Source organism: Xiphias gladius, chromosome 11, assembly GCF_016859285.1.
Source record: "Xiphias gladius isolate SHS-SW01 ecotype Sanya breed wild chromosome 11, ASM1685928v1, whole genome shotgun sequence".
Lineage (NCBI taxonomy): Eukaryota > Metazoa > Chordata > Actinopteri > Istiophoriformes > Xiphiidae > Xiphias > Xiphias gladius.
The window spans coordinates 9,034,796-9,061,375 of record NC_053410.1 but is presented as its reverse complement, the minus strand read 5'-3'; the positions used below and the strand labels follow the sequence as shown (position 1 = coordinate 9,061,375).

Sequence of the window (26,580 nt, the reverse complement as noted above, 5' to 3'; positions counted from 1 at the left end):
GTCACATACAGTAATTTGGTGGAGTACAGCGTATGATCTGGGACACGTTTTGGGCTGCAGGAGGTTGTACATTAACTTCTGTTTACATCTATCACATGATATCCTTCACTAGAAGAGGACACAAACAGGACAAGGCAGAAAATACACATACTTACTCTTTATTGAAATGATGTAATGCTAAAAAATGACTTTAGAAAAAACAAACAAAAAAAAAAAAAAACACAAAAGAGCAGTTTCCAGCCAAAATAAAGACCAACAGTTTATGGATAGAGCCATGAAGATCATCATGTAGACACTGAGGCAGGAAACTCATCAAGATTCAATTACAAAAAAAATATATATATATAATATATATACACACACAAACACACACACACACACACACACACACACACACACACACACACACACACACACACACACACACACACACACACACACACTGTATTCAACTCAAAAACTGGCTGTAAAACACAATCATAAGGCAGTGTAACAGACGTGGAACAGTTGTGTTACACCATAACATATCACATCACCTTGTCCTCCAGTGCAAGATAACCACTCATTTCATGACAATTATTAGCAATTAAATAAAAAAAACCAAATGTTCCGAGTTCAATGTCCCTGTGTTAACTGTTCGATTATCTCTTATTATATGCAAAAGAAATGTAAAATTAAAAATAATAACAATTTTGAGTTCTTTTTGACACATACTGCAAGTCTGGATTTTAGGTGGCAAAAAAATTGTTTAAGAATAAGAATAACTTATTCGTTTCTACCTCCATTTCTCCTCCTTCAGTTCAGGAGGAGAACAATCCTGTACAGCCCTGCATTGGGAATCCAATCAAATCTGTTGTCGCGGACTTGACCAAATTCCTCCTGTGACCATAACCTGCTCGTACGTTTCATTTCATTTCATTCAGAAAAAATGTCACATCGGGGAAGTTAAAAGTGCTCTAACAAAGCCTCTGAATCATGTGCAAGAGAAAACAGAAGAAAGTAGACATGACTTTTTGAAGATACACTATACCACAGTGAATACAATATTTTGACTACTCAGCTCAGTAACTGGCAAATACGGTAATGCATGCAACAGATGTGAACACGTTACTGTGTGATAGATTGATTTTTGTGAAACAGTATCTAGATGTTGTTTTGGACTCATCCCCTGTGAGTCCTTGTGTAGGATTCATTTCAGTGAAGTTTCTCACTTTGTCGAGTAAATCAATGAGCCATCACTTAAATACAAATCCAGTTATCAGTCCCCTTGTTTTTCCAATCACAACATGTTTCTGTTACTATTCAATAATCTCCCTGACCTACAGTTTACCCCACCAAACCCTTCACTACCTCCATCTCATCTCGATTCCACAGGAGGAAATGGGTGCAATTTACAGGGTCTCACTTGCGGGGAGAACAAATGCATCACTCTTTGACTTGGAGTTTCTCATGACAAAAGGCACATAATGTGAAAGTGCTCGGACAGCTTGTTCACTTTATGACAGTGTGAAAGTGACAAAACTGACTAATATAGTGCAACAACTTCTTTCTTTCTTTTTCGCTCTCTCTCTTCATTTGGTTTCTTCATTTTGTTTATTCTGCCATGCAGAGAGAATAAAATCGTCCCGGGGTCGGGCAGCAGGCAGTGATTTAGAAATTTAAAGTAATGATCTATGACCTTTGTTTTCATTGTCAAAGCATAAACAAAACTTGTCTACACAACACTACAAAACGACCAGTGATGTGCGCTTCTGCGGAATTGAAGGAGCTGACCAGCACAGATGTTAAAAGGATCTAAAATGTGACACAGATCCATGAAGGCCAGTCTGCGTTTTAAAGTCAAGATTGAAGATCCAACAATCATTTAGCAGGTAACCAATGACGGACGTGTTGCTTCTTTTAGTCATACTGTGGTTCTGTTGCAAAAGTAAAATCCTGGCCACTACATCCTGCGCAAAGTGATGGAGGGAAAAGTTTTCTCAACAATGCCAGTGTAGAGGGAAGCTAGTTTACTGATTTGCTGCAGTGAAAAATGCTCTACTGCCATTTTGTTTGGTTACGCTGCTTATAATCCCATGAAAGATGACTGACTTACTGAATAGCAGTTACCGCAACACACCACATGCTGGAGCTTAGAATGAACACCTACTCATGTCTCATGTGAAATATGTCAGCTCTTATTCACACAAGTAAGATGGGCTTTTTTTAAGTCCCTTTGAGGGTTTGCTATATGAATACAATGTTAATGCATCATGCATCTAATTCCCATTTATTATGAATAAGATGCTTTCTCACCTACTACCACTGCCCAGCAGGCACAGTTTGTTAGTGCAGCAGAAGGGTTCATAGACTGTGAGAATTGAAACACAAATATCAGAGATGAAGTAATTAACAGATGCACAACATTACTCTGCTGCTAACAGTCTGGTGATGGATCAAATGAGCTTGTTTTTATCTGTTCTGATTTGGTATTTGTCATTACTATGTGCCTTTTTTGTCTTACTACTGCAAGACTTCTTGTTGTGCCGCATTTAGCCTATTCACAGTAACAGTCAGAAAGTTCCCGGTTGACCTTTTACTTGGCATTGATAAGGAAACAGCACGGACCGAACCACCTGGAACTTGTAAAAAACAGCTCCCCTGCAAGTCGCAGTTAAGATCCAACTTTTTCTAACACTTACAACATCACGCAGCCGAAATGGCATATAATTGCAGAATACAGGGGGGTGCTCCATTTGACCCATCATTCATAGTGCCCCAACGTTCAGTAGTTACCAATTCCGCTTTCAGACACGGTAGCCCTCAGCCAGTTCATCTCGCCCTAGCTCAACCAACACCTGACGTTTCTCGTAACCAGAGGGGACCCCACCGGAGAGTGATGTACCATCTTCATCCATGTCGCTGCCTTTCATGTACCCATGTCCTTCGTCATTCGGCTGCCTACCTCCCTGATCGCACACATCTTCGTCCTTGTATATCCCGATGCGCAGACGGAGGTCAGGCTCAAAGGAAGTACCAGCACGTGTGAACTCATTCTCTTCTGGGTAGGACAGTAGAGGTGTGGGTGAGGAAGGCTCCACTTTCGCCACACTGATCTGCTCTTTAACCGTTGCCACTTTTTCCGGAATGTTTCTGCTGATTGACTTTAGGACAAAAAGGGAAAAAAAAAAGAGGAGTTGTTCGGTCAGGTTGGTGTTGAATTTTAAAAACCTTTTCCTTCAGCAAACTGAAGCTGAATAATGTGCATTCAAATGAGGCTCATCATATCAAGTCTGATCTGGTAAAATGAACATACTATAGATTTTGGTATGGCACTTGAGGGTTTGGTCTTCTTTTGGTACACCAAGAAGAGGATAAAAGCCACCACACTCACGACCAACACGCTGATCACGATGTAGATGATGTAATCTAGACAAAACAGATATAAAAGTGAATACGTTTTAAAGGCAAATATCCAGACATACACACGTTGTCTAACCAAAGAAACCTGTGCAGGATTTTACCAGTACCCAATTCTAAAAGTACAGTACATTACCCATTAGTTTGTCCTACCCAAACTAGGTGACAGGGGGTTTGCCTTATTACATTACCACAAAAAAAGGCATGAAGAAGCTGGTGAAACGACTGTCAGTTAAACCAACCAAACCAACAAATGATGAGGCTCGCTATGGACTTCAGGCCTAAATTGTGTCGAGCTGCTGATTAGCGAACCCTCAGCCTGCTCTCCTCTGCTTGTGCGGCGAGTTTCTCTCCACACACCCCAAGCTGACTGTGACCGACTGTCCGTTTGTCCCGATTTTTCCCGGCCTCTGAGAACTCAATGTGCTGCACTGATTAATTACCGCGCGGTGAATGCGTGATGAGGTCGGTGTATCCACCTGCCGAGCTAAATCACACAGATGTGGCTTGTCTTCTGATCCATTTGGTTACTAGATGACAGTGTTTACAAAAATCTTATTCAATATGTGCCCTTTCCTGTGTGATGCAGTGTCTCTGCTCTCTCTAAAGCTAAAACTATTTTTCTCTAAGTTCATTGTGGATGTAACAGACCATTAAAGACGACTACTGCTACTACTACTACCGCTTTTAATTTGAAATAATAATAATAATAATAATAATAATAATAGCCGCCATTGGTGATGTACCTTTCTTTTCTGTGTTAGGTGTTAGGTAATCTATTTTGCTTGTTTTTCAGCAATGTAAAACATCAGCTTATACATCAGGTTTGAAAGAGCAGGACCTTCCTTCTAGACTCATACCATTTTGCACCAACTGTCAATGGTCATACAAGTATTTCCACCCACGGAGGCTTCCACAAACCTTAATTTCTCAAAGCTGACAAAATATGACAGGCTGCGCTTTGAGTAAGTGCAGACTGTCTTGAATGGAAAAACTAAAAACCAAAGAAATAAATCAAATTTTACTCAACTGTTGTCGTCAGTTTTCTTTACTGGTAATGGCGCGGTGCAGTACAATTGTGTGGATTTAACAGCCATCTTCTTCACCTCTCCCGTGATTTTCAGACAGTTTTCCACCCCTATATCCTCCATTGGAAGCTTCTCCTCACACGGACTCGTCACACATCTGAAGTCATGTTGCGGCTGCTTCTGCACAAACAACAATAATGTGAGGCTCCTACAAAACTCATGTGGCACAACAAGTGTATGATGCAATTCAAGAGCAGTCGTACTTCTACTAATAAATACTGCTCCATTAACAGTAGTATTTCTCGCTTCTACCTCTGCTAAACAAACTATAAACAATGTTATTGTTTGACTATGTGATAACTACATGAGGAAAACAGACACAAATCCACAGCTCTGCGGTCATAGCTTCATCTATGATGTAACAAAATTTAGAGGGTGTAGAAGATGTGAAACTGCGTGCACTCTGACCTGGCTGCCGACCACAACGCTGTATTTAAATTCAGGTAGCTCTTTGTTGTTGTCCGTATAAGAGCTTTTCTCCTTTCTGAATAAGGACTTTAAACTGTGAGGCAGCTTCTTGCCGTACATTTTCCAGGGATGCATGAAGCTGAACAGCAAATACCCGTCTTTTTGGGGAGTGACTTCAACTGATGGGAGGTCCAAAGAACCTGGAAACCAACATGAACATGGCGTGAACATTCGTCGTTAGTTGAATCTCGATTTCATGTTCTAGACTGAGGCAATCTGAGAGGATGTTAGCCAACAGCCTGAGGAACTTGAAATACAGTTGAAGCCCGGATACAATATTATGTTATATGTTACACAGTTTAGAGTCATTATTTCTTGCTAAAACACACTAATTATCCTCCATTACCTTTTTTATTTTATCTTTGTCAATATTGTAAAGCTTGTGTTGTTAACAGCCATGTTCAAATCAGCTAGCGGGCTTCTTCCTTCCTTCGCAGGCGCATCTCCTGCGTTTCTCGGCGTGTTACCACCACCAGCTGTTGATCGGTGGAATAGTGTGCACTTGTCAGCAGATACATGCACCACATTACCCTGATGTTGTGTTTGGATTCTGTGCCCGCAGTGCAAACAAAACAAGGACCCATAGTTCAAAACATGGCTCCATAGTAGGTACTTTGTGTTTTAGTCCACTTTTTCAAATGGTGTTGCGCTCGCAAAAAATCTATATAAAAGTAACTGAAAAGACCAAAATGTATAAATGTGATGGCAGTAGATCAATTGTATTTATTGCAACAAAATCCAGTATTATTAGTAGGATTGTATCTGTTGCGGTTCTTGTAGGTCATGTTTATATTTTTCTTTAGGATTTTAAGACTATCGCCCAATTGCAGAAAGGGACAACAAATCACCTTTTTTTTGGTTGGCCAATCATAGCGTTAAGTCGGTGTTAATGTTGGCTTGTCGGTTTCCCAAAGTTACAGAAACAGTCGGACATAGACCCCCTTTCCAAAGCTATTCAATCATTTGACAAGCCGCTCTGCCGTACACTGGCCCCCTTAGTCTTGTTATTTATTTATTTATTTGTTTGTTTTACCCCTTGGCTATTTTCTGTAGTCAGGAGATGGATTAGTGTATGAGTTCATCAGTTCTGTTTTATCCAACTAAAAAGTTCAATGTTCTCATGGTTAGCTCAGGGGTGATACTGAAATCTCTACTCACATTTCTGAGATGCAGGCGAATCCTTGAAATAGCTGAAAGTGATTCCATCAGGAGGGGCGGACTCAGACTCATTCTGACCAATCACAGCAGTTACGTAAATGAGATACGAATTGTCTGGATCAGAGAGAACTGACACATCAGACTGTAGAGCTGTCGGATGCAGCCATTGCTCATGAGTACTACTGGAGAAGCAAATAAGACAAGAAAAACTTTGTTAAGTTCTGACAAGGGAAAGTGATGAGCAGACAACCTTGAAGATGCCATAAGTTATCTCAGCTTGGGCCTACAAAATCATAACAAAAAGTCTGTCCTACAAACCGGCGGTGTAAGCGTCAGCATTAACCAGACAGGAAGGGTCTTAACCAAGCTAAGAGGGTATATGTTTTAAAATACAGTGTTACGACACAATACAGTGCGGCCTACGTATCATATGAGGGCATACTGTTCATTTATGCAGTTTATACAGTTTAAAGCAGAGATTAAAAATGTCGTTTTAAATGGCAAACACAGATATTTGGCTGGCATTGTATTTCAAAGAAAGAAAAACCTGTTTGTAGTTAACCCATAATATGGATGAGCTGTCACTCTGAATCTGAGCTCTGGCGACGGTTGGTTGTAACTCCACTCCAGGACGTTGTGCATATTGTGGCATTGCAGGGTCACGTTGGTTGGCGGCTCCACTGTGGGAACAGAGACACAGATGTCAAATGACTGCAGCTATTTTGAGGCATTCAACCTTGACAGTGAACTTCTTCAAAACACCAAACCAAAACCGTGGAATTAATATCAGACCTGCCCAACTGTTATGATGTAGGTGGACCTCCCTTTCCCTGGCAGGACTCTTTTGCCACTAACAGCAAAATACTGGCCAGAACTACAATAACAAAGACTTTAAACAAGAAGAAATTCACCCTCTGTACAGTAGAGCTTTCATGAACATTTAGGAAATTTATAGACTCATCTCAACCCTCCCACTGCCCTTCTTGTCAATGAATTTGAGTCTGCAAAAGTCAGGTAGGCTGGGTATTTAGTACCTTGTTTCCCCCACTAGAGGGCACTGCACGAAAACTGGTGCACAATGAACTCCTGGCGAGATGTTATCAGTGGGTCTACATGTTTTTCAAACGCAGAGACACAGCAGCCTAACCTACACCATGAATCCAAAACCGTACTGACAGGAAATAGGTTGGCTTTCCATACAGATAAAGGGCAGATAAGTATCAGTTTCAGCAAACTTGGTGGTGGGGAATTAGTGGATCGAACTGCAGCTTCAGACCATGAAATTGACTCCCTAAATCTAATCTACCAGAAACGTATCTGAATGTCTTTTCCTTCGCCGACTTGAAAACTCAAAGTCTCCCCCAACTTCCTCATATCCAAAGCAGGAAAGCAGAGCACAAAAAACAAAATGCACTTCCCCTTTACCCGCCTGATAACTGATCCTCACATCAGCGCTGTGGCTTCCGTTTAATTGAATTTTAGCAGCATTACCAGACGACCAAATGATTTTAACAGCAGGTCTGATCAACACGTTTCCACAAGCCTGGCGTTTTACTTTTGGTACAGGAAGCAGGTTTGCATCATGGTATTGGAGTTACTGGGCCCAACCGCTGCAAACACAGACACACATCGCTGAGACATCTCTGTTTGCTTTGAATTTTGACCTTTTAAACCAAGCATCAAACATAAATCCTCCAAAGGGAAGAAGGGCAAGAGGAGAGAAGGTGAAAGACAAGCACAAAAATTAAGGTAAAAACTAAAGTAATGTTTGGGATTTTTAAGATCTGACACTGCACTTTGTCGTGAAATGTTAGAAATCAATCAAGAAGACAATAAGGGCTTCAATTGTGCTTTCAAATTAGTTGCTGAACATACTGTCACATTTTAGTTTCATTTCCTCTGCGAGCTAAGATTTACGTGCCTGTACATGATGATATATACGCCCAAACACAAACGCTTAAAACACTCACTGAGAAAAGTGAAAGCAAAATCACAGATGGCTGCATACATCTGTAAAAGAGGTGATAACCACAGCAGTAAAGTTGGTTGCTGTGGGATGTCACCACAAGGTAGCTCGAGACACACGTTCTCATACATTTAACCACACTAGTTTAACAATCTTAACTTGCATTTTATCTTCTAGCAGTTTGATAGATGTTTTAGCAACCCAACCTAAAAGTGCGAAAAATCTTGTATATAGCCTTCAGTAAATATATCACACAATCTCCTCACAGTCAGCATTAAAACAGGTTTCACCAATTAAATCCCATTTGTGAAAGAATATATAAATACCGGAGAAAACCTTTACTACCTACTAGTTTTACAACAAGGACATGTTATAAAATCCCATGGCAGCCTGCACAGAATAATGCATAACTTTATGTGCAACGGGATAGTATTTAATGGACGGCTGTCACCTTAAATGTATGCATTTAAAATCACAACTGGGGGGCTCACGTCTATCAACCAGATACAAAAAGGTCAGAGTGTCACCTTTGGGAATAAGGTCAAACCCCCAGCTAAGGAAAATTTACTAAACACTGAGCATACTGAAAAGTTTACATGACTAACGCAGGTTGTAAGTGTCACCTTATGACTACAGAAAACAATCTTGAGACATCTTTAGATTTCTTGTTTTGTCTGACCCACAGTCCTAAATGCAATAATATTCTAATTAAATTGATAATTTAACAAGACAGTGTCAAAACCTAGTATATGGCTGGACTGACCATTATCTGTTTGCTTCTCTCCTGCTCTTCGTGCTCACCTATACTTTAATTTAATACAGCCATATTCCCAATAGAGCCGTTCTAATTTACGTGTTTTTCAATTCAATTTTATTGATATGGCAGAGGTTATCTCAGGGCACTTTTCATGTAGAACAGACCTAGACCGTACTCTTTATAGTTATATTTACAGAGACCCAACATTCCCACATGAGCAAGCCCTTGGTGACAGCGGCAAAGAAAAACTCCCTTTTAACAGGTAGAAACCTTGAACAGAATCCGGCTCATGGTGGGCGGCCGTCTGCCCCAACCAGTTGGGTTGAGGGAGGGAGACAGAGAGAGAGAGAGAGGTTGCCGATTCATTTTCCTGTCAATTACCTAATCAATTAATTGACTAACTATTTCAGCTCTACTTGAGAGTTTTCATTTTGACCTAGTTCTATGGACACTTCTCCGTCTTTAGAAAACCAATCTGAAGTTTGATTCCGAGCCTTAATTAAATTTCTTGTTAAAATGTCCAGCTGATCAATTCGCCGTTAGTTGTATTTTCATTGTTCTCTGTCTCATGCCAAAGATCTCCACAACAAGCACTGCAAAGGGCTATAAAGGGACATGTCAGTGGCAAACCTTTTCAAAGGCTGTATGAAAGCAAACTCAAAGCAAAGGAGTCAGTTTTGTAGGAAAGCCCCTCCAGCCACAAGTCGTGCGAGCTGATTGTACACAGTGAGTCATCACAACTGTGTACAAGGCATCAGGGGATTGCTAAAAAACTGAAACATTCAAATATCTCTGTACTTCAGACTCCACCACACAACAAGATTCTTATGCCAAAGCCGTACACAAGATTACAGGAAACTGTTCCAAACCATGTTTAAAATAAAACACATAACACCTAATAAAAGAAACACATCTAGAGCTAAAAAAAAAAAAAAAAAAACACACAGCATGTGATCATATACAGAACCAGAGAAACACAGTTGTTACCACAAGACCCCTCTCTTAACTGATAACATATGCAGAGTACGGAATACACACCTCCACCACAATACACAGAATCATGTCAACATGTTTAAGGTAAAAAGTCATGTAGCGGGATAGCTGACTATATGAGCCGCCTCGAGTCATGAGTTTTCACCCATTCTTCATTACAAAAGGCTTCTAGTTCTGTGTGATTTTTGGGCCTTCTTGCATGCAATGCTCTTTTGAGGTCTATTCTCAGATTTCCGATGATGTCTAGGTCGGGGGACTGTGAGGGCCATGGCAAAACCCTAAGCTTGCGCCTCTTGAGGTAGTCCATTGTGGATTTTGAGGTGTGTTTAGGATCATTTTCCTGTTGTAGAAGCCATCCTCTTTTCATCGTCAGCTTTTCTTTTTTTTTTTTTTTTTACAGACGGTTTGATGTTTGCTCCCAGAATTAGATGGTATTTAATTGAATCCATCCTTCCCTCTCCTAGTGACATGTTCCCGAGTGCCACTTGCCGACTAGCCAAACAGTTCTATTCTAACGACATCTGTCCACAGGACTTGTTTCTAAAATGCATCAGGTTTGTTTAGATGTTCCTTTTTTTGCAAACGTCTGACGCTGAATTTTGTGGTCAAGAGCAGGAAAGGTTTTTCTTCTGATGAAGGCCTTTCATGAAGGTCATATTTGCGCAGGTGTTGCTGCACAATAGGACATTGCATCACCACTCCAGAGTCTGCTAAATCTTCCTGACGGTCTTCTGCAGTTAAACATGGGTTTTGATTTGCCTTTCTAGCGGTCCTACGAGCAGTTCTCTCCGAAAGCTTTCATGGTCTTCCAGACCATTTATAAAGCTTTGAAATTTGCATGACTTGGCCTTTCCTAACAATGACTGCTAACAAGCCATAGCCCTAACAAGCCAATTAAGGTTTGAGACCCTGGTAAAGGTTATCTGAGAGCTCAAATGTCTTGGGGTGCCCAAAATTTTGTATGCTTCTCCTTTCCTTATTTTCCATTCTAAAAATTGTACAAAACTGTTGAAAAGATGGTTACATCCTTAACTTTATGCACTTTGGAGATCAATTCATCTTCTACTCACTGAACTATTCACAGTAAGAGAAATTTTAACCAGAGGTGCCCAAACTTGTGCCCACTGAATCTGCATGCTGCTGGCTGCGATATGCGAGGCTGTGGAAGTCAACTGAACAGTGAGATGACTTTGCTGCCCCCAGAAAATGCTTAAAGTGCTTTTTCAGTTGCGCCCTCTGTAAGGATTTCAATTCCGCTCACAAATTTCACTTCATGTGTGGGGAAACTGCACATGACCACTGCTATGGTAAACAGGGAAAAAAAAAAAAGACATACATAGCCGCAGAGGAAAAGACTGCAGCAGCTACCTCAACTCAGTTAAACTCAGTTATGCCCTTTATGAACTAGGGCTCAACTGCAGCGCTAAGAGATTTGAACAACTCGATACACAGACAGATCCATTTGTAGAAAAATACGTTTACTCTTACACTGAGAACAGTATGTGTGAGCAGATCCATATTGAATAAATCACCATTTATAATCGTGTTGGATTTTGAAATGTGTGTCTTCAATCCCACGCATCAATTCTTCAGGGTTATTAATAACAGGGCTGCAACTAACTATTATTTTCATTACCTATTAACGAGACAGAAAATACTCACAATTGAGAAGCTGGAATACGGAGCGTTTAGCTAGATTAGCTTGAAATCGTTTCTTCTGCAAATAACTAATCGAGTAATCAATTTTACAGCAACAGCATACACATTACAGAGATAACAAGGGGTCCTTCAAGGTGGTCAGGACTAAATCTGTGCTCTCACTTCACTGCTGACCACACAGGTACCAACTGTACGTGACCAGTATCTCAAAGTATCTTTAATGCAGGTTGGGTGCATTAACTGTTGTGTTCAGAGCTAATCACTACAACACACGATCAGAAGCTAAACACAGTTTATTCGGCTGCAGCAATTCCCACAGACCGCAGAGAATCGATACACATTCGCTTGATGCCTCTGGAAATGACAACCGCCTATGTTCCAGAAACATGCATTAGAGTTTCACCCCCATCACCATCAGCGAGCGGTATTATTACAGGCATTAGTGCAGTGACCCGGGTGCAACATCAGATCTGAGAGCAGAGAGCTGAAATATGGAGAAACGCTTGTTTGGGCCGAGAATTTAAATTCCGTCTAGACATCCTCTTGGTTGCAGCACAACCTCTTTCGCTGCAATGCCCCGAGCTGCAACTTGGAACATCTGTCTCCCACCCCACCCACCTCTTAACTGCTCTTTTCTGTGTGTCTTATATAACAAATAAAGCACAATGTCAGAAAGCTCCTAGTTCTCAGGTAAGGTCTAATGTATGATATTCCTTTGATTTTTTGTCCTTTTCCTAAGTACAGTTGCGGGTGTTTCTGCGCACTGCAGGGTTTGATTCCCACACTTCTGGATACATAATGAGTCTGCTTACGTCTTCTGACAGAGAAAAGTGGACAAACTGTGCAATACCTTACACAACTAAAGTGTCTTGTGTAATACCAAAGAATACAAAGAGGAAAGAAAGAACATGTCTGTTCTCAGCCTCACCAATTCCTTATTTTTCACTGGATCGGGGTGAAATTTGTACTAAAGATCCAATAAACCCTGGGAATAATTTGCAACATGTATTCATGTAAAGAGTTGTTGTTGAATGTTTTAAAGTAATCGAATAAAAAAAAAAAAAAAATGTTTTGCCTAAACTAAGAATCTTTAATGTGACACAAAGGTTTATTCACATATTAATATCTCCACTAGTACACAACCAAATTTCGATTCTGTGTAATATTAATATAGTTCTATCACATCTAGAAGTTATTTGTTCCTGCATAAAAAACCGATCTTGCTAAATAAACTGTAGCTTTGGAGCTGACAAACACACTTTTTAAGATATTTTGACTGTAGATTTTCCCAAGAAAATTAACTTTTTTTTTTAAATTGGAAAGTGCTCACAATCATTGCAGATATAAATATAAATAAATAAATAAATGTTATGTTATATTACTCCATCATTTAATACTTTTTTGAAAATAGGTCTTTTTATTTATACTTTCCTCTGGCTGTAACATGACATTCAGTGGTTTTATTTCATGGGCAGATATTTGTGCTATGCTGACTTCAAGGTTTCCCCTCCCTCCGTGTGATACCTATTGAGCCTGTTTTTTCTTTTTTTCTTCTCTGGGTTCAGGAAATTTGCAAGTTGCAGCCTGGGATGGTTCGCTGCGTCCTAGACGACGTCACCCTGTTCTAGTTTGTCCGGACAGAAACAAAGACAACACAAAAATCGATCCCGGCTCGTTTTTGCTCAGAACGCAGCTTTTCTGAACCAATTTCTGACACCAACTAGCAGCATTAGAAAAAAAAAAAAAATAAACAAATGAAGCAAATCTGCGCCAACCCCGTCTGACGCAGGTTTGGGCGAGTTGTTGCAACAACAAAAAAAGGACCCCCCACCCAGGGGTTTATGGCGGAGTGCAATCATCGATTAATGATTAAACGGTCTGGCGTGACAGTGGGATAAATGGAGCAATGCTGTGTCGCAAACAGCCGGGAAGGGGAAGAAGAAGCAGCCACCTGTCACGAGACGGCCTACCCTATGGGAAAAGCTGACCTTTCAAATGTGGTTGGGTTGAGGACAGACGAGGAACTACTAAAGCGGAGAAGCGGCTGTTCTGAAATGACAGATCATGCCACAGTTTTTTTTTGGTTTTGTTTTGTTTCCCCCGCAATCAGCAGAAGGACTCTTTGGTGAAATACGGCTTCCTTCAGAAAACAGCGTAGCGATCCCCCTTCAACTTGCTTTCCGGCAGCTAACAGTCACTTCACTGGGGGTCCTAAGCACAGAGAAGGCGGCGGCGGCGGCGGGGGAGTTTACAACAGGCGAAGGAAAGAAACGTGTGAAATTGCGAAAGGTTGCTGTTTACGTGCACTGGCCTGAGGAACTGCGATTAATATCGTGTGCAAAACCGCACGGAACAAGCTAGCGGCAGCTCCTCACACGAATACGTGCTGCAAATGATCCTCGGGGGTTCCTCGGAGGCTCAGTGCAAAATCTCACCCCGATCCAGTGACAAATAAGCGGCTGTTGAGGCTGAGAATTCACATACAAAAGAATCGCAGAAACGGTGAAACACACAGGGAAACCGCTTTTTGTGCCGATGAGAGGTAAACAAAACGGCGCCCACTCCCTGGTAGCTAATTGTTGGCTAGTAGAAATCTGTTGCCGTGTTTTCCTGTAATGACAAGGAGGCCAGCAGCCCCTCTTCATCTCGCCTCCTCATGCCAAAGATTCACACTTTACTGCCACCTGGTAAACCGTTTGATATATATATATATATATATATATATATATATATATATATATATATATATATATATATATATATATATATATATATATATATATATATATATAATTATTAGTTTTATTTTTTTTTTTTTTTTTTTCAACTTAACGGACAATTCAGAGACGTCAGCTAGTTTATGTGCCGTAGAGAAACGTATGTACTTACCCTGCGCCAATACGGCTGGTAACCAGACGCAGATGTGGAAAACGGGATGTAATCGCAACGAATCCATAGTAAATGGACGCAGTTCGAGGCTCGCTGTTTTTCCTTCACGTTTATATCTAATGGTTGATGTCGGGCGCCGCGGAGATATACGAGCAGGCGGAACGACACGGCTAAGTTCCCAGCGACGAGCTGATGTGCTGGATTCTCCTATCACGTGCTGCCTTTCCCGGACCTCGGAAATCTAAGCTACGCGTCAAAATACATTTCAGACAGAGGCCAGCTGGCTGTTGGCTTCATTTGAGAGAAGAAGTGCCATAACATCACAGTAAAGTTAGATCTGTCCATTGTTTTATCCGCTGTCAGATACATTTGTAGTCTGTTACAAAAAATCATTCCCTCACACAATATAAAAAATATTTTTATATTTCTAATATCTTTTAACAAATCACTTGCATTTGTCCCATTTACCGCAATGTATTTATTCTCTAATGTAAGCAAAGTAAGCAATTCTTCTATATCTATATAGAACTATTCAACACCAGGGTTATAAAGTGCTATACAAGGTGCAGATGAAAACATACAATGAAAGAAAAACATGCGAGTGCATAATCAAATGAAAGACAAGCAAAAATTGTGAAATAAGAATAAAAACAAATCAGGGCAAGGATCATCGATAAAATGCCTTTGAGAGAAGGTAGATCTTGAGGTGATTTGACAAGGTTTGGGGAGTCAGAGTATTTATAAAGCTTTGAAATTTGCATCACCTGGCCTTTCATAACGGTGACTGTGAACAAGCCATAGCCCCAAAATGCTAATAGACTTTGGTGAAAGTTATCTGAGAGCTCAAATCTCTTGGGATGCCCAGGCTCCTTTCCCCTTTTTTTCACTCTAAAAATTGTACAAAACAAAAATAATTCCCTATTCTTGCTAAAAATATTGAAAAGAATGTTTCTTCTTTAACTTTGTGCCTTTTAGAGATCACTTCATCTTCTACTCACTTAGCTATTCACAGTAACCGAAATTTTGACAAGGGGGACCCAAACCTTTTTCATGCCACTGATTATGTATATATATATATAGCGTGCCTTTAAGTTTCTGAAGTTTGTATCATGTTGCAACAGACGGGGCGAGCTCTTGTTGGAAACTACTTCACCTTAACTGTGCAAAATAAGTTAATCGAATCCTTGAACTGAATTCTTAAGTAAAAGTAGAAATACCATTGTCTTAAAAAAATCTATTACAAGTAAACGTCCTGCATTCAAAATATTACCTAAGTAAAAGTACAAAAGTATTATCAGAAAAATGTCCTGAAAGTAAAAGTAGTCATTATGCAGAATCACTCCCTTCAGAGAGTTATATTATTAGTAATACAATGCATTATTGGGTATTATTAAGGTACTTAATATACTGCTGGTCAGTTTAATAGCAAAGTGCTCCATCATATTTTATAAGGTCCTCATATATTTTGCATATAATCCTAATGTGAAAATGTGTTTACTATAGTAATTGAAGCTTTCAAATAAATGTAATGGAGTAAAAAGTACAATATTTCCATCTGAAAGGCAGCAAAGCAGAAGTATAAGGCGGCATATATATAATACATGATAAAAAAGAAAGTCAAGTCAAGTACAAGTACTTTACCTAACTGTAATGTTAAAGTCAGTTTTTTCGTTATTTCTGCCGCATTTGTCCGAGCTCAAGTCCAAATTTAGATTCATCCGACAGCACTTGAATGCAGCAAGTGCTGGTTTTTGATTTTTTCACGGTAAAGGGAAATTACCAACGTTTCCACTGAAGTTTGCAAAATAAAAAAAAAAAAATAAAAACCTTATGCTGTTCGGTAAGACATTTACTATTCATGGGTAGTAAATTATTTAACTAATGTGTCAACTTTAGACAAATGATTAAAACGACATTGTGAAACGACATTATGGTAAGTATAACTTCTATATACAGTAGACTACAGGATATTTTTTAAAACACAGTTTCTATTTTATTTTACAACTTATTATAAAACAATCTGACTATATATATATATATATATATATATATATATATATATATATATATATGACACACACACACACACACACACACACACACACACACACACACACACACATACAACAATCATACCCTCTTTGATGAAGTTCAAGCTTCCACAGCAGGACACTTCCCCCATCCTGACGTCAGCTGGATGTGTGATTTTTTTTTTTTTTTTTTTTTTTCCTCCCCATCCCAGCCTTAAACTGACGCATTCACACATCAGCTCTTAAGCAGAAGCCTGAGGTGAGTTACTGGGAAACTTAATGTATGTGTACCGGCAATGATGGGTGTTTAGTTCACTTTAAGGTCTTGTGTCATGCAGTTAAATCCCGTAGTCCGTAGAAGGAACGGAAAGCCAGGTCTGCTGTATATTCTCATATTACATTACATAGCTTGTGCATTCCTGTGTCTGTGTTATGTAATAGAAACGTTTTTGCTAATCTGTTCAGACGAAAAACTGTAAAATGTGTCTCAGATAAAGACTGCAATGGCTTAAGACAGCGGACCGAGAACTGGCGGATCCTTTATTTCACTGTGGCATGGCACTTGTCATCCTATTGTTAGCCATTGATGAGTTATCTCCTGAGAAAAAAAATAGAGAGTAGATGTGGTGGGTGAATCAATCCCACCGAGATTACATTTAGCAGAGTTTAAACAGGGCAATTTTCACCCCTGACCCACAATAATGACTCTGTAGCCATATTTGAGGTCTGAGTCAACTGAGGTCGAAGTCAGTGACTCATAGGTACACCAGATGTATTCTGTGGCCAGACACTCATTCATTTTTATTTTCTGTGAGCGGAAAGTCTGAAGCTCAGTACAGCCGGGACACAGAAAAAAAGATGTGTCCTTCCTGTCTTGCAGGGCGGCGAGTTACAGTCTGCGACTCATATTTCTTGACATAAGCGGAGGCAGAGTGAACAATTTTGAGGCCGGGGGAAAGAGCCAACAGTGGCACTTTGAATCCACACACTCACTTTTTCTGTCCATCTTCATACATTTCCATCGAACTGGGCTGCGCAGAGTATGTGTGACAGTAATATTGGGATTTAATCTCTCCGGCCTGTAGTTGACATAACAACATCAGTGGTGGAGGAAGTACTCGGATCTTTTATTTAAGTAAAAGTACCACAGTGTAAACATACTGCGCTTCAAGTAAAGGTCCCGTATTCACATTTTTACTTATCTAAAAGTACAAAAGAATTATCATCAAAATATACTTAAAGTTCTAAAAGGACTCATTATTCAGAATGACCCATTTAACATGAATGTATATTATATAATTGGATTATAATTATTGTTGCATCAATGTGCTCATCACTTTGATGTTGCACCTGGTAAAGACAGAGCATAGTTTAAATATCTGAAATGCTGTTTAATCTACAAAGATGCATTCAAACATTACTTTCTACTAAGTTTCCTCTGGGATCAATGAAGTCTTATTTTAGGATTATATTTTATATTATTAATCTTATCTAAAGTTGTCAAATAAATGTGGCTGGGTTAAAAGGTGGAATATTTTTCCTCTTGAGTTGTAGAAGAGGAGAAGTATGAGGCAGAAGAAGATGGAAATACTCGAGTAAAGTAAAAATACCTCAAAATTGTACTCAAGTAAAGTATTCGAGTAAATGTGCTTAGTTACTTTCCACTACTGAACAACATACTATCATGTAAACCTTTCAAACAATAGAAGCAAGTGAGTTTTTTTTTTTTTTTTTTACAGTATTTCCTTTTATGAAAGCGTCAGCAAGCTTGTATTAACTTGTATTATCTACGCATATGTTCATTGTGGATTCTTTTTTTCTTTCTTTGCTACTTGGATACATTCGTTTCACGTCTTAAGTCTTACAGCAACATCTGCAGTATCTAGAAAAATGTGTTCTGTGAGGTCGAGTGTTACCGTTTGAGGATAAGTGCATTAGCCCAGGATAGCGTGACTGAGTGTGGAGAGGCCGTGATTAAAGTAATTTGTTTTCACCGAAACAGATGCTTTAAAAGGAATACCGCAGCATATGGGGAAATAACTTTATTCGCTTAAAGAGATCTTGAGAACATCGTCACTACACCACCACCATATCTGTCTGTTAATTATGAAGCTACAGCTACAATATGGTTTGTTTGGGTTTAGGCACAAAAATAACTTGGTTAGGTTTAGACAAAGGGAACCTCTCCCATCGTGGTTACAATAATAAACATACACTATGGTTAAGGTCAGGGAACAACCTTTTTTTTAAAAAAACAAACAACAACACTGACTTGCGGTCTTTGGGCTTTGTCACTTAAACACTTAAACACACACTTAAGTTTGTGTCTTGCGCCTGTGCAGCTCCGATTTACCGCAGTTACAGTTTATTTGGGTGGCGACTGCAAAGAAACATGTTAGATGTATCAAAAAAGACTATAGACACTTTTCAAACTGCAACACAATCCACTCATTTGCAGTTATTGTTCAAGTACATTTTTGAAGGAGGTCATTTTATTTTTTTAAAGGGTAAAACTGGCAATATTCTATATATATTGGTTATTATCAATAAACCCCAAACCAAGAAAACGTTAGACTTTCAGCTGCGGATTTGGCGAGTATTTAAAGGTGCTATGTGTAAGATTTCACTGTTGCTACATAGCCAACGTTAGCACTAGCAGCTGTTTACTTAACAGACTAGAAGAAACGTTGCGAGTTCAGCATCAAACTTCCTTCCTCCACTCCCCAATAGCTGTCTCCTGTGGTGGAAAGCCACGCCAATGTTAACTCGTTTTACTTTTCCATCGCTTCTTTTTCTCCTACTGAAGTTAGCATGCTAACCAGCTAGCCCCGCCCCGTCCGGTCCAGTAATACCAGATTGCGACAGTGAGACAACTGTAGCGTCCAGTCTTCCCTCGGTTTCAAGAAGAAACATGTCATGGTGGGGCTCAGTTATGTTTTGCGACAACAATGGAGGTCTATGGTCACCGAGAAATAAGCTTTGGCTACACAGACAGTAGTCGTCAGTGGAATTGATTCATTGATGTCTTGGTCTTTTCATAGGTTTTTTTGACAATAAAGAAAATACAGAATATCATCAGACTTAGCCTGTGAGCACAGCTGATCCCCTAATTCACATAACACAGCTGTCGTCAAGTCTTACGAATATGATCGCTTCTTATCGTCATTAAAAAATAGTTCATCTAACATGTCTTCATACAGTTATTTATCTACTGTGAGATATTTTTAATAGCAAGCAAGCAAAACACAGAAAAGTAAATAACCCAAAAGACCCCGTAAACCTGACTGAGCCACTGGTGGGCCAGTAAGTACAAACTCATGCTATGCAGCCAAACATTGTTCAAACCCACAACACCGTGTTTTAAATTCTAGCAGCGATCCCAAAGATACCAGATATATCAGGGTGAGTTTTGTGTATAAGTGATGCACAAGACATAAGTGTCCATTTTGTGGAATGATGCAGCCCCAACAGTCCCACCGTCTTGTGTTTAAATATTTTACTCAGTGTAAACATCATAGAGCTTCAATGAAGAGCTGAAATAAACTGATACAGATACCGTCAGACAAATTTTAAATGAGAGGATTTTTCAGACTGTAAGCCAAAATAAAAGAGGGGGAAACAGGATGTTAAATATACTGTAGATGATAATTCACTTCTGTTTAATGTCACTCAAGGCCAAAGGAAGAATGTAGCGGTCAGCTCTGTCCCGGACTCAACTTGAGGGAGAAAGTTGTGTTTCTGGTCTGATATTGCTGCCAAACCAGAAAATCTGCCCAAACTCTTCTAAAAGCAAAGATTTCAAAACAATGTTTTCCCTGGAATCTCAAAGCAATGTCCACTGTTATAATTTTCTAACTCTGTGTGTGTGTTTGTGTGTGTGTGTGTGTGTGTGTGTGTGTGTGTGTGTGTGTGTGTGTGTGTGTGTGTGTGTGTGTGTGTGTGTGTGTGTGTGTGTGTGTGTGTGTGTGTGTGTGTGTGTGTGTGTGTGTGTGAGAGAGAGAAATTCAATGTGGTCTCCCAGTGCCAAACGATGTATCCCTAACTGTAGAGCAGGAAGAACACACCCATCACAGAGCTTCCAGATCCCCTCTCTTCATATCTTAGTAAGAAAATATTCAATGGATGAAAAAACACACAGGGGAGCGATCTCAGACCATTTTGTTCCAGTATCCAATAACAAGAATCTCCTGTAGAAAAGCGGACCTGAAGTGAAGGAAGGCTGGGTTTACTCACACGATCCGAGTATTTTGTTTTCATATAAACAGTTATTTTACCACTAAGCCATGTAGGATTTAACTGGTAGGTGGACTTCTGCCACAAAAATGTCAAGATCATTATCCAATGTCAAGCTAATTTTATTACTGTATGTGTTGATATACAACAACCCACAGCACAATGTTCACGACACTCCCTAGGGTCGATCAGAAGTTGTTGTTGTAAATCATGACCTGAATTAAAAGTAGCTGAGACACAGGGAGGACAAATGCGTTACCAAAAGATAAAATTACAACATAAATGTACTCCTGGAACACAATGAACTGTGGAAGAGATATTCAGGGCCTTTACTTAAAGGGAAATTCCACCCTTTTAACACATTAAAAGACTTTTTACAGGTTTTGGGGAGTACCACTGTATATGTGAAAAGAAGTTGTAAAAATCCCTCCGTGGCTCCAGAGGGAGCTGTGCAAAGTTTGATAGATAACCTCAGATGACGTCACTTAAGTCAGTGTCGGTTGGGGCTGAAGACTACGAGTTTGAAAATAAAAAAGCATCTGAGGGGTGGGGAGTTAGAAAGAAGTGAGCTCCTCATCTCTGCTTGAGGCTCTATCAGCATGACACACCTGAATCTCCTACCAAACTGTCAGTGGTCATGTTGCTTTGTGGGTTATGTAGGCACCAAATTTAGACAAGGAAGAAGAATGCATGAAATAAAAAAGACGATAACTCTGGTTCTGCTGCATCAATTTTTATACTTTAAAAAAAAAAAATTGACTATAATCTATGTTTTTTTTTTTATTATCACAATGTATCAAATGACAATGTGAAAACAATGTGACAATGTTGAAGAAGTTGCTCATAGTTATGAACCGACAGAGAACTATCACCTGGACCAGCAGCCCCCTCAGCTTTACGAAGCTCAGCTCACTGTTTATCCTTCCAGCCTGTAACTTTACTTTTTGGTTCAGTCTCACTGCCCGGATAGTGTTATTTTCAGCCACAGCAGGCTAATGTTTTCGGAGAAAAAGCCCCCCAAAAAAAATACTGTCCACTACCTGCTCAGCACTAAACAGCAGACAGACACAGTTAGCGACTAGCTGTTGAACATAGTGCAGCACATGGCAGCTAAAGAGCCAGATATTTCCCTCAGGAGTTGGTGGAGACCAAAAACAGAGCTAAAAGAGAGTGAACATTGGACTTACATTCATCAGGTGTACACAAACACGACTCCAAATGAATGATAATGTTTCTCCGTTACTGCTGGATATGTAAATAAGAAACTAGTTTGCCATATCAACTTAAAAAGTGATGATATACCGGTTTTATGTTCACAACTTGTTTCTGCTGCCGCCAAGTAGCCACATAGTCAGTTTTTGCAGATTTAAACTGTGAGTTCAACTATGTTATAGGAGTGCAATTCTAAATCTGTGGAGTACTCCTTTAGGCAGAAATAACATTAAAAAAAAAATCTTACAAATAAAAGTCCTGTATTCAAAAAGTTACACAGAAGTATTATCACTAAAAGGGACTTAAGGAATCAAAAGTAAAGTATTCATCTGTATGCAGAATGGCGGCTTTTAGAGTATCATTCTGCATGTTTTTTTTTACAACTTTATGCACTTTTCGTTGGTTCACGTATTTTGTATTTAAAATCGGATTCTACAAAATAACTACATCTGCCAGTAGTGGAGTAAAAACTGCCTGCTAAAATTTGAGTGTATCCAAGAGTGGCGAAAGGTCAAACATCAACAGAAAGACAAGAATTAAAAAACATTTAATCTGCACACACAGTGAACCTGATGAATGTGTTTAAATTCAGTCAGGCATCAGGGAGTGTCACATTATAACAGCCAGTCTGAACTAATGATGACAAAGTCTCCCTATGTGTACTACGGGCAACATGTCAGTGTCCCTTACAGAGCTGGAGCTGATAAAACAAGGCATTTTTATAATCTTACCATGGACAAATGTCAAATCTCTCTCCAAAAAAAGCCGCTGAAACAACAGATCCCAGTCTTAGTTTGTCAGTGCTCAACCAGGACTGAAACAGGGCTGTGATTTTTCAACCCAGCCACGCATGAAGTGGACACTTGTATTTGCAGCTGTGGCTGGCGTAATAAAACGCTAAAATACTAAGGTTCTTCATTTGAGTGCCTGTTCACTAGTCTTCCCTATTTCCTCATTTATCTCATTTATTCATCCCTGTGTGCTGTTCTGACCAAATCCATTACTCTAAATGAAAGCATAGAAATTTATGCAAATTTAGGCTAAATTACTGCTACTTTGACTTTGTGGTTGCCTTCAGTGGCGAAAAGTAACAAGGTACATTTCCTCAAGTACTGTAACTAAATTTTGAGTACTGTACTTGAGGTTTTCCCTTTTATGCCATTTTTTTTTTTACTTCTACTTCACTACATTTTACAAAGAAATATTGTACTTTATACTCCGCTACATGTATTTGACAGCTTACAGATTTAACTACCCAACTCGATATAAAGTAACAGCTACAACATTCAAATGCTACTTACAAATTAATGCATCAATATTAATAATTGAATAATATAAATACAATTAATATAACACTCGGAAAGGGCCTGTTTTGCTGCTAATGCTTTTGTACTTTAACTTAAATGTACTTTCAAATGCAGGACTTTTACTTGTTACTGAGTATTTTTACACTGCAGCGTTACTACTTTTACTTCGGTAAAGGGTCTGAGTACTTCTTTGACCACTGGTTGCCTTAGCACACAGGCCAAACTTAATATACAGCGAATGCAGTGTGATTAAGTTGAGTTTAGGGGTTTGATCATAGAGGTAATTCATGTGTGATTTTTCTTACCTTTACTTTTTTTTTTTATTATATCAAATGTATCTTTTCTACAGGCTCGGGTGTATACATACCTGAACGCCCGACGCACATATCCACACATGAACACCAATCAGCATGCTACCTGAGACTCTCCTCCAGCAGTGATGCCAGCCTTTAGCCCTCCTGCTCCTCTCCTCTGTGTGCTGCTCTACATGTCGTCGGCTCTGCAGCGCTCTGACCAACGCCTGGCTTATGTGACCCACAGTAGCTTTTGCTACTACTCCTGCAGCCAGGACCCGCAACCCTGCAGCGTGTCATCTCTCACAGACTGCAGATGCAAGGACATTCAGCTTTCCACTCTGCACCATCCCCAGTCGCACTCGTCTCCTGTTTTCCGGACGAGACGTTTAACTGTTTGGTTCACGTCGCCGTTAAACACGGCACGTCTGCTCAACAACTCAGAGGTGAGGCACCTCACTCTGATCCACTGTGGTCCTGGAGGATCCAGAGGGACACCTCCTTCTTCCCTGGAGGGACATTTTGCCGTGCAGCACCTGGAGAGGCTGACGGTGGTAAACCTGCCGCAGAGGCTGCTTCACCACTGTCCAGATGCAAACAGAGCCAAGAATACAGACTCAAACACCGACCCAGACAGAGATAATAGTGCTCGCCTAGACACAAATAGATACAACCGGGATAGAGACACATACCTGGACCTGATTGCGGACATTAAGAGAGATTCCTTGGGTTTGTCCTCATCCCAGGTCCAAGACATCTTCCTGGGCAGGGAGCTGGGAGCACCGTATCATGAACAGGCCAGACTGGGGATCATCCACAGCTCTGTGCTGGAGTGGGGAGCAGTGGTCAAAGCCTACACAGTCCAGACACACATAGACAGTGATGGTGTGCTGCCCTTTCCTGACCTCCACCTGCCAAAATTACCGGAGACATCTGTCATATACGTCAGCTTTGTGTACTGATACCCAGTTACTTTTTGAGGGGTGCGGGTGGGAACATCGGGAATAAGATGAGTCAGTGTTTAGGACCTGCACAAAAACCCTTTCTTGCTCCCCAGGGATTGTCGATTTTGGATTAAATTTAAGAATTATTTATCTTTTTTTGTTGCAGGTCCACGCTTCTTATTTGCATTTCAAAAATAATCCCTTTATCCTCTTAAAGTGGGAGATAAAGTGTCCATTAGTTGACAGATTATGTTGCATTTAAAGCTGGGCCAATAAGTAAGTTTTCTTCAAGCTGACATTTAGGAGGAAAACAACACAAATCTGCTACAAATCTGCTCCCCAGTAAGTGCTTTTTTTAAAAAAAAACACCCTAGTATTTTGTATAGCCTGTTTTAAATACAAAACTGCGGTTATTTTGTAAAAATATCCTCTTGGATATGAATTGAGTGGGAAATTGAATGATTTTTGAGAGATTTTTCCCCTGTTTTCATGTCCAAAAGTTTTCGTCATAATTTTTCCAAATACAAACTTTGCGCAGCTGTTTATCAGCGTGTTAGACCAGACCAAACTGTGTCAACTAGTGAAAGACCCCTTTGCGGGAACAGAACGGCCCGCCAACCTCTTCCAGCTGAAGGAACCTTTGTTTCACAATGGCGTTTACACAGAATCATTGTTTTAACCCCTGGCAGTTGTTTACCTTAATCTTATTTATTCCCTTTCCACTCTACCACTGAGATAGAGAATGCGACCCTCCACCACGAGGTGTGGGCCCAAAGAAACTCTGATCCGGTTTGCTTTATTCACACTAAATGTAATGCTGATACGCTGTCACAACTGTTGTTCCAGCTTTTTATAACACCAGGCGGTGTGAAAAGATGCAGTAACCCACGTATTTTGAATAGTCAGAGACGTTTCAAAGTTACTTAGTTAAACGATAACTCGAGAATTTGATCCGCGGTCGTGTTTGGTTCCAAACATGAGATTAAAACGTGTCGTATAACATTCACATGAATGTCTTCAAAAAACCTTTCAGGGCTGTTCGGTGTTGACCCTTAACACTGTGGGGCGGTGCCGCGCATTTCTCGCTGTGAGAGACAGAGGGATTTCCTTGTGAGCCAAGATGTTCTCGCCAGAGGGAGGACGCCGAGAATGCACGAATCCCTCCCAGCTCTTGCTCGGGCATTTCTACGGCTGACCCGTACCTCTGGCCTCTGGTCCCCGCGTAAGAGCGAGCGGAGACTACAGAGTTACGCGCTTGTTATTGGGGGGGTCGTCTGCGATACGAGTGTCATTCCGAGGAAGAAAAAAAAAAAAAGAAAAGAAAAGAAAAGAAAAAAAAAAGAAAAAAGGCACATGCATGTTTACTTCCAAAGTTGAACCACAAGATGGCAGCAGATCCACTTGAGTCAAAGAGATAGACTCAAGCTGGAGTGTCGAGAAGGATCTGAGCAGCCGGACAGCACAAGACGAAAGGTTGTTTTTGTGTTTTTTAAGTTATTAATGTTGGAGTTATCTACAACTCTTCAAGAATTCAGTTAACCTTACATTCAGTTTACGCGTCATGACACATCTCAGCACTTTATGTTTTGATGTTATTGTTTTTTTTGTTTTTTTTTCGGACGGAGCTACATTACTAAGTATGGCCTCACAAAAACAGAGATAACTAATTTACTTATCATTCATTTCTTGTAATTTTATCACATTTTGTTTCTATATTTGATTTGTCACCAATAAGGGTCACACATACACAATCTGAATGGGGGGGAGATTGTGGCAAAAAATATACTTTATATTTGGACAAATGTGTACATGAGGATGCAGCGGCGTTTCTAATGTAGTGGACACATAATGCACATCTTGTAATGGATTAAAGGTGCACGATACGAAGTGGAAAGGCTTTGACTAGGTGTCTGAAGTCACTGAAGCCGTTGGCAGGGTTAATGTGGCCGTGTCATTTTGTACATTTTTTTCTTTTGGTCTTGTCGTTGGATGGATATTTGTTTCACGTTACTGGTCATGGGGAGGTCCACCTGTATTTGTCAGGTTAAGACCACGCGCGTCCGCGGTTGCACCGACTGCGGTCCCGTTTCGAGGCGCCGCCTCTTGACACCTGCTAGAGAGCTGCGTATTTGCGGGGTGGACGTGCGGCCCGTCGGTGCAAACTGGAGGCGCCTGTTGATCCCG

At 40.2% G+C, this 26,580-nt stretch overlaps 2 protein-coding genes across 3 annotated transcripts; one reads left to right on the top strand and one right to left on the bottom strand.

Moving 5' to 3' along the window:
• Window positions 1–162: 162 nt before the first annotated feature.
• Window positions 163–14,506, bottom strand: ifngr1l (interferon gamma receptor 1-like). Of its 2 annotated transcripts, none has more exons than XM_040139079.1 (7): window positions 14,378–14,506; window positions 6,661–6,793; window positions 6,114–6,295; window positions 4,896–5,095; window positions 4,430–4,607; window positions 3,296–3,408; window positions 163–3,143 (listed from the first exon to the last, which is right to left on the bottom strand). In XM_040139079.1, the coding sequence occupies exons 1-7, from the start codon at window positions 14,442–14,444 to the stop codon at window positions 2,787–2,789; spliced, it is 1,230 nt and encodes a 409-aa protein (XP_039995013.1). In that variant the 5' UTR covers window positions 14,445–14,506; the 3' UTR covers window positions 163–2,786. The 2 variants fall into 2 exon arrangements, with proteins under 2 accessions (XP_039995013.1, XP_039995014.1); XM_040139080.1 differs by having other exon boundaries at window positions 6,676–6,793.
• Window positions 13,360–25,688, top strand: si:ch73-52p7.1 (uncharacterized protein LOC100321084 homolog). Its single transcript, XM_040139081.1, has 3 exons — window positions 13,360–14,030; window positions 16,620–16,666; window positions 23,509–25,688. The coding sequence occupies exon 3, from the start codon at window positions 23,599–23,601 to the stop codon at window positions 24,412–24,414; it is 816 nt and encodes a 271-aa protein (XP_039995015.1). The 5' UTR covers window positions 13,360–14,030; window positions 16,620–16,666; window positions 23,509–23,598; the 3' UTR covers window positions 24,415–25,688.
• Window positions 25,689–26,580: the final 892 nt, after the last annotated feature.